Below are 9,445 nucleotides of genomic sequence, written 5' to 3' on the forward strand. Positions count from 1 at the left end.
CTATCCGAATCGTGGCCAATGCCAGCGCCGCCTCGACTGGCTTCCGTGTCGGTGGCACGTAAAAAGCACCATCCGAATCGTGGCTGAGGCCAGTGCCGCCTCGACTGGCTTCCGTGCAGGTAGCACGTAAAATGCACCAATCCGACCATGGCCGATGCCAGCCTCGCCTGGCACCAGTGCAGGTGGCACGTAAAAAGCACCCACTACACTCACGGAGTGGTTGGCGTTAGGAAGGGCATCCAGCTGTAGAAACATTGCCAGATAAGACCAGAGCCTGGTGCAGCCTTCTGGCTTCCCAGATCCCCGGTCGAACCGTCCAACCCATGCTAGCATGGAGAACGGACGTTAAACGATGATGATGATGATGATGATGATGATGATGATGATGATATATATATATATATATATATATATATATACAGAGTTGGCTAAAAGTTACCTGACAGTAAATCAAACCCCACTTAATTCCAAGAATAAAACAAAAAATTATTTTATGTGAGACTTCGCTAATAAATAGACAAATATTGGGAAAAAAAAACAATGATTTTAACTCACACCATTCAATTATTAAACATTCATAATTGGAATGAATAGAGTTGAATAATAAATTTTTTTGGAATTTTGATTTCCTGTTGGGTGACTTTTGGTCAACCCTGTACATCTCTCTATATATAAATGGCAAAATGTCTGTCTGTGTGTGTGTCCTTTATACAAATCCACAATTTTTCAGTTAGAGGGCTCGCACTTTCTATGGTCATTCAAAACCGTCCAAGGGTGGTTGTGCACATCTTTACATTTCCCCAGTTATCCCGCAAAGCCATTAAAAAATCAACAGAAGTGACTTTTTTGTGAATTTTCTATCCAAAACCCAATCAAAATGCCCGAAACTTGATACGCCAATTGAATGCCAGCTAGCTGTATGTGATTGGTCGGAGATTTGGACAGTACTCGCCTGTATGTGTGCACGCACGCAGCTGTATATGCATGCACTAGCAGTATGACCCGTTGTAGGAATGTATTTGATCTTTGTGTGTGGATCTTTGTAATGTTCCTTTAGTTCCTGCTCGCATTGCTTCCGCTCAAATTAAGTGGAATATAGCTCATTTGGAGCACTACAACTCGAGTCTGTGTTATATTTTGAGTATTGTTATTACTCGCTATCTCAAGATATAAATGTGTATTTTGTATTTTATATGTGTGTATTCAGACAAAAAACATCAATGAGCGCGCGCGTGTGTGTGTGCATGAATGAGATATAGATACACAGAGAGTGTGAGGGGTAGAGAGAGAGAGAGAGAGAGCAGTGTTTAACCTTTGCAACTGATACAAAAATCGTTTTAGCTACTGATAGGGTGAGTGATCGACTCTCATTTTATTTCATCTGCTGCCACTCACTCTATTTGGGTTAGTCACTTTCTAAAGCGCTTACGAAATATATATGAACACATCGGAAATTATTCTGGCTTAGAAGATAGTTTATATCAGACGACTGAACGAGTTAAATATAGTTTATGTTGGAAGATTGAACGAATTAAATAGACAATTTGTCATGTAGTAACCAAGAAACTTATTCAAATGATAATTAGAAAAACGAAAAATAAAATGGCGACTGGCATTTGATTGCGCCATCTTTGTAGTTGTTCAGACGGAACAAATGAATATAATTGTTACAAATATATCTCTTTCGGTTGACTAATGAACTAGATCAGCAGACAATAAATACATTGAATACACAGTTAAAGCTGCCTAATTTATTATAATAATTAATAATGATTTCTCACACAGACACGAATATCACACACCCTGGGGAGAGGGTACAATTGATTTAATCGACGCCATCACTTGACGTGGAAATAATAACGGCAATTTATTTTATTTTTACATTAGTGTAAATCTTGTACGATTGTTTGAAGAAAGGATAAATGTGAAAATGTTTTGGCGGAGAAAAAAAATTAAATATATCAATAGAAACATTAGGAAAAAATGACGGATCTTTTCGGTTTGAACGGCAGTTTTTAACATAATTTCTAGGTAACTAAAATATATTAAACTTCGTATACTGGTAGAATGTGTTTATGAAACATCATTTTCTCTTGGCTTTCTTGAGAAAATTCTATAGTTTGTAAGATATTTCGTCTTTAATTTCTTGTATTTCGGGAATTTTAACCAATCACTGACGTCCATTTAGGTAAACAACATTCTGTGCCGTATGAATATGTCCCTCCTTTAAGAAACAGATTGGGTTCAAACCGAAAAGATCCGAAATGACTCACAATATAGCAAAGAAAATGTTTAATACACTGTAAAACTACATTTGTTTAAAACAAAGTGTATATTTAAAATACAGTGTATCTTTAAAACAGTTTATATTATATATTTAAACACTGCGTATGTTTAAAATTGCGTAAGTTTCATTTTAAAAACTGTGAATATTTAAAATACTGCGTATATTGCATAAAACAGTGGTTCCCAACATGGGGTCCTCAAAGGTAATACTGGCGGTCCGTGAACTAAATTCAAAATTTCATATATATATATATAAGAATAAGCATATTAAAAAGGGTCCGTGGAAAAACTCGTTTAAATAAATGGGTTGGGAACCACTGGCTTAGAACTACACTTAAAACTCCGTGCTTAAAATGGCATGTTAACATTACATATGTTGAAAACTGTGTGTGTTTAAAACAGGTTATATATACAACTCTACATATGTTTAAAACTCTTTTACTGTTTTACTTGTTTCAGTTATTTGACTGTGGTCATGCTGGAACGCCGCCTTTAGTCGAGCAAATCGACCACAGGACTTATTCTTTGTAAGTCTAGTACTTTTTCTATCGGTTTCTTTTGTCTGTGTTTGTCCCCCCAACATCGCTTGACAACCGGTGCTGGCGTGTCTCTCTTCTTGTCCTGCCCATTCCATTTTGTATATCTGTAGAATATGTGTGTGTGTGTATTTAATGTGTGTGTCCCATCGGCATGTATATGGGTTTGTATATTACACTTATTATTTAAAATGATACAAAGTAACAGTATATACGCTCAAGAAAAGGGTGCAGTCATCGGTGTAGGTTTCACTGACGATGTGGCTAACCTCTTTACGGTATGGTGGGATAGGAGACTCAAAGAACGTGTAGTACAGAGCTCCATAACCCTGACCATGTACTTCCGCTGTTTGGATGATATCAGCAGAGTAGCAAAAGCACCCCTAAAAGACAATGTCTACGAACCAGAAGCTTGCACCATGGAAAACATCCAGCAAATAGCTAACTACATCCACAAGAGTATTAACGTTACAACAGATTACTCTAGTAAGCACTCTAACTACAGACTGTTTTAGACATGGAACTCTGATTGGAAACTAGGAATAATAAGGTCCAAATCCTCCATTCCCACTATGCCAAACCCCCAGCCTCCAAATACCTGATCCACCGGAATGCAACAATATCAAATTCAATTCCTTAATAGCGGACTTGATAAGAGTGATGAGAAGCGTGTCCTGTATGTGCGACCCAACAGAATTAGAGAGACACTTACAACACTTCGTCTACTACATTCATTTCTCTGGATACATCCAAGGAGGGTAGGATCAGGGTGTACAAAAGAACCAAGGCAAAATACAAGACCATCATAGAGAATGATTCTAATGGGATCTGCCCGTTATACAGGAGTAAGTTCTGACATGGCGTACAAAGAACTAAGAAGATATGTCAGTCCAACTACGGTATTTCAACCAAAAATACCAGTGTCATGTTTGTCGATTCTACTGCTGGAGACGAACTTGCATATCTTTTTAAGAAAACCTTAGGTCAGATGAATCTACGGATTAAAATAGTAGAAAGACTAGGGACCTCCACCCCATAAAATTCCTGATCTGTAGAACATACCCATTTGAAAGAACCCCTTGTATGGATAGGAACTGTATAGTGTGTAGCGCAAACTCATAGATAAACTGTAAAACTAGGAACGTAGTCGTTAGTGTGTGTACAGGGGGACGGTGCAGAAACAGAACGACGATGCATCTTGAAGAGACAGCACGTAGCGTAGGTGAGCGGATGAGTGACTACTGGCGGGAGCTCAAGGAGGAAAAAAACTCGTCAATGTCTTACTAACGTGCTCAGTTAGAATATGGAAGCTCAGCTGACAACATAGTTCTTATGATCTTACCGATACATAGAAGACACGACACTCAGACAGATTATGGAGGCCTCACACACAATAGAAGATAGACCAGTAGTCCTTTTTAGCTGAGTGGACAGCTGCAGCGTGGAAAGAGAAAGAAACCTGATTGATAAAGGATACAATACGCTACTCAGTCCGGGAATCAAACGCCCTACTTTATGATACTGAACCCAATACCCTTACTTCTGGGCCAGTCTTTCTCAAAGAGGACGGGGTGGGGGTCTGTGAGGAGCAACAAAAAATGGCGTACAAATTGCTATGTTTAATAAAACTGATTGAATTTTTTTCAAATTTGTTCAACACATCATGTTGAAGAATGAAGAAATTTTCAGAGATGTATGGTAAGTGATTTGATCTGAGATCGTATGTTGAAACTAAAACAATTACAGCATGGAAAACACACACACACACACGCACGCACGCACGCACACACACACACACACACACACACCACACACACACACACACACACACACTAGCCATTCAAAAACAAACATTTTTCATAAGCATTTATTATTCGCTATATCAACATTTTCCTCCCACTAAATGCAACCTGGTCACTGACCCCAAATAATGAATCAGTTTTTGTTTGTTTTTGAATAGCTGATGTGTATCTTCCCCAATGTAAACTCAGTTTTTTCTTCTCAGAAAAAGAGAAAAGAGAAGAGTTGCAAAACCATCCCTAATATTTTTGTGAGGGGAAGGGCAGCGACCTGGCAGAATCGTTAGCACTACGGGCAAAAATGCTTTTCGGCATTTCGTCCGTCTTTACGTTCTGAGTTCAAATTCTGCAGATGTCGATTTCGCCTTTCATCCTTTCGGGGGTCGATAAAATAAGTACTAGTTGAGAACTGGGGCGTGAAGTAATCGACTTAGCCTCTCCTCCGAAATTGCTGGCCTTGTGCCAAAATTTGAAAACAATATTTTGGTGTGGAGGAACGAGCAGAAATTTCCCAAAATATTGGGGATGTGGTGCTTACTAATTGTCAGGTAAGAGAACCACTACATTTGGTCATTATCCAATATGTGAAGCCCCCCTCCACCACCACCACCACCACCACCAAAACCACCACCACCATTCTTTTATATTTAAAAAAAAACTTTTGGGTGTGATTTGAGAGAGATTTAACTGCTATTTCTAGCTAGTCGTAGAAGCTGCTTCGTTGCCGCAGCTATAGTATGTTTTTGTAAACTTTTCTTCTCCACAATGTTGAAGTTTGCCAACCCTAACTTTGGAGGAGGAGGAGGAGGATGACGATTATAATGATGATTATGATGATTATGATGACAATGATGATGATGATGATGACGACGATAATAATGATGATAATTATGATGACAGTGATGATGACGACGACGATGATTATTATGATCATGATGACGACGACGATTATAATGATGATGATTATGATGACAATTATGATGAAGATGTCGGTGGTGGTGTGCGGTCTACGTGGTCGCTCGATGAGCTAGAAAGAACAACCGAACCTTCTGCAAATTGCTCACTGATTTTGACGAAGGAAAGAAAGGACGATAACCCTCCCTTTTTTAAAAATATACCTCTTCCCCTAAAAACAGGATTGTTATGGTTGGAACGCCTTTGATCGTTGGTCTGCTTGAATACGGCTTACTGACCGAATGTTAAACAACAACCATCTCTGTCAACACTTCTAGAGATGGATGAGCCAGAGCCCAAACAAGTAGCAAAGATTTTCCCAGCCAACGAAGGGACCGCTACGTGGCTGCTGAATTTAACTAGAAACAACAGCCAATAATTTAATGTTCTAAAAATCGAATCACATTAACAATTTTTGTTTTCATATCTTAAAAAAAAAAGTGCATTAGAGTTGAATTGTTGAACAATGTAGTCCTGGATGGAATGGTCACGTCTGGAACACGTTAGATCATGAGTTTTGCTTATTCTGGACTGGCCTTATAGAATAAGCAACATCAGTCACTCAACAACAAGTCTACGAAGAGCCCTCGACTACAACAAGACGACCAAAGTTCTTTTTTTTCCAAGATCTGGGGTCTCCCGCCCCTAAGCCCTAGACCATCACCTAATCACCCTTACCCGTCTTGTTGCTTAACAACAACAACAACACAGCAGCAGCAGCAACAGCAACAACAACAACAACAACATATGTATTTGATTTATGTACAAAGTATGAAATTTGAGGGACAAAGTCGGTTTATACCATCACCCCCCCTCCCAGTACCTGAGTGGTTCTATATTTGGAGGACTTTTAGGATAGCTATTATTACCTCATGGGGACGGAAAAGGGCACAGAATTGAACTGTAAGGGTGGCGGGGGCAAAAGATTAAAAAAATTAAAATTTTTGGAAAAGAAAAATATTTTGTGAATTATAATTCCGTTGTATAAAATACCTATTTCTTTACTACCCACAAGGGGCTAAACACAGAGGGGACAAACAAGGAGAGACAAAGGGATTAAGTCGATTACATCGACCCCAGTGCGTAACTGGTACTTAATTTATCGACCCCGAAAGAATGAAAGGCAAAGTCGACCTCGGCCGAATTTGAACTCGGAACGTAACGACAGACGAAATACGGCTACGAAATGAACCCAGAACCATGTGGTTCGTAAGTAATGAAGGTGCGTGGTTCAGTGGTTAGAGCGTCAAGTTTACAATCGTGAAGTTGTGAGATCGATTCCCGGAGCATAAAGGACCAGAAGGAATACCGCTAAGCATTTTGTCCGATGTGCTAACGATTCCGTCAATTTCTGTATTGAGGCATGAGGTCCGAAATTTTGGGAGACGGGGCTAATCGATTGCACCGACTCCTAGAGCTCATCTGGTAACTTATTTTATCGATTCCGATAGGATGAAAGGCAAAGTTAACCTGGCCGGAATTTGAACTCAGAATTTAAAGAGTTGGAAGAAATGCCACTGAGTATTTTGTCCGGCGCGCTAATGATTTCTTTTATTGATCACACGGGTCCAAGACATTGAGGAAGGACAACATCAAAGGACGGAACCCCCGCCCCCAGAAAAAGGTGAGGTTTATATCGACCAAAAGGGAAACAGCAATGAAGTCATAACAAAACAAAATGGAATTGAAGCACTACATATAGCCCATCATTATGTTTTGAAATTGTCAGAAAAATTTTGTGAATTTGTGTTCTACACACGGGAAATCATACGATTATGCGAAAAGAAAAAAAAAACTCTGTGTGTGTGTGTGTGTGTGCGTGATTTAAGGACGATTTAGTAGTTTTTTAGCACATCCCACGACTACCTGATACCTTCCTTGGTTCTTTGTCGCTCTAATATGTATTGATGTTGATGTCTCTATAAACACATTAAATGGAATGATCATGCACATAAGGGTGGTCCACTGCTGGGATTTAAACAAAAAATTCGGACTGTCCATAGTTTAAATCCTGACTAAAGAAAGTTAAAACATTGAAAGTGTGGAAATTTTAGGAATTGTGGGGGTGGGGGAGGGATTTAAAAAAAAAGTTGAAGAAAAGCTTTTTTCATAATCGTATGAATTCCTTTGTGCAGAACACAAATTCTCAAAAATTTTCCGAAAATTTCAAAAAATCAAAAAATATTTTGTGGGTTATATGGAGTGCTTAAACCAGAATTCCGCCCAAAATTTTTGCCACAAGGGCTGCTTGGGGGAGGTGGAGATGAGTCGATTACATTGATCCCAGTGTTCAACTGGTACTTATTTTATCGAACCCCAAAGGACGAAAGGCAAGGTCTGCGCAATTTGAACTCAGAACGCAACGACAGACGAAACACCGCTAAGCATTTCGTCCGGCGTACTAACAACTCTGCCTGCTCGCCGCCTTAATAATAATAATAAAAATAATAATAATAGTAGTAGTAGTAATGATGATTTCAAATTTATGCCACAAGAGCAGCTTGGGGAGGGGATTAAGTCGATTATATCGACCCCAGTGCGTAACTGGTACTTATTTGGGCGGATGTAAAGAATACGCACACCACCCGTTTTCGGTGTAACCCTAGCCCTAAACCTAACCCCAAACCCTAATAGTAATCCTAAACAACTGGTGTGCGTATTCTTTGCCTTCGCCCTTATTTAATCGACCCCCGAAAGGATAAAAAGCAAAGTCGACCTCGGCGGGATTTGAACTCAGAACGTAAAGACGGACGAAATGCCGACTAACAATCAACAGACAGCGAAGATGCACTAACAGATAATATCAAACTTCAAAATGTTTTAAAATGTCTTAAAAAGCTGAAACACACTTTAAATATAAAGTAACAAAATTGATTTTTTTTTTTTTTTTTTTTTTTACCTCCGGCCCTGGACAGAAGAAATTGCCAAAAGTAGACAACATTTTAGCAGTAACAGCATGGTCTTCATTGCGATTCGAACTCGCTCTTCGACGATGATGACAATAATAATAATAAAATTAATAACAATTTAGGCCTTCACAGTAAATTCCCGTTTCTTCTTCGGAAGCAGGCAAAATTTCTGGAAAGAATTTTCCTGATTATTGTTTTAAAATAATTTCGGGGCTTTCTTCTTGTGTTTGTAATGCAAAAAAAAAAAAAAAAGTGTTTCAAGTTTCTTTTGCGCTGTTATATATACGCATCGTCAACATAGACTTTCCACATTTCTTTCTTTCTTTAACCCGACTTTCTGTTTTTGCGAGCTTTAAGTTTTGCTTGTCAGTCGAGGCATGCCTTGCCTCAAAATGTTTATTTCTAAGTATGGCCTTGGCAGAAATCTAAGCCGGATTCTTTTCTGGTAGAGTAAAAGATAAATAAATTAGTGCGTATATATATATATATATATATATATATATATACACACACACACACACACACACACACACGCACATGTATGTATGTATGTACTTATGTTATGTATGTATGTATGTGTGTGTGATTTTATATATGTATATATATACACAGACATATATATGTATATATATATATATGTGTGTGTTTGTGTGTGTGTGTATGTACGTGTATATATGTATGTGTATGTATACATACATATATATATGTACATATATGTGTGTGACTATGTTTGTGCGTGCATTCATACACACACACATATATATATATATATATACATGTTTGTATGTGTATACATACATACATACATACATACATATGCACACACCTCACCACCCACGGGTGGGGGAGAAGCACTTGCTGTCTTCGCCCCTCCTCTAGATATATAGTCGAGGTTTGTGCTTGTGTTAAACCACCAACACTCTACTTGTCAAGATATCTGTTGGCATTCTGGTGATCGTCT

The 9,445-nt window shown here is 38.6% G+C and overlaps 1 protein-coding gene across 1 annotated transcript in view; it reads right to left on the reverse strand.

Moving 5' to 3' along the window:
• Positions 1 to 8,891, reverse strand: part of LOC115222993 (complement C3) — an 82,986-nt gene extending 74,095 nt beyond the window's left edge. The window contains exon 1 of the mRNA XM_029793415.2: positions 8,475 to 8,891. Within this exon, the coding sequence (XP_029649275.1) occupies positions 8,475 to 8,542 (68 nt within the window). The 5' untranslated portion in view covers positions 8,543 to 8,891. The remainder of the gene's footprint in view (positions 1 to 8,474) is intronic.
• Positions 8,892 to 9,445: the final 554 nt, after the last annotated feature.

Source organism: Octopus sinensis, linkage group LG21 (assembly GCF_006345805.1).
Source record: "Octopus sinensis linkage group LG21, ASM634580v1, whole genome shotgun sequence".
NCBI classification, from domain to species: domain Eukaryota; kingdom Metazoa; phylum Mollusca; class Cephalopoda; order Octopoda; family Octopodidae; genus Octopus; species Octopus sinensis.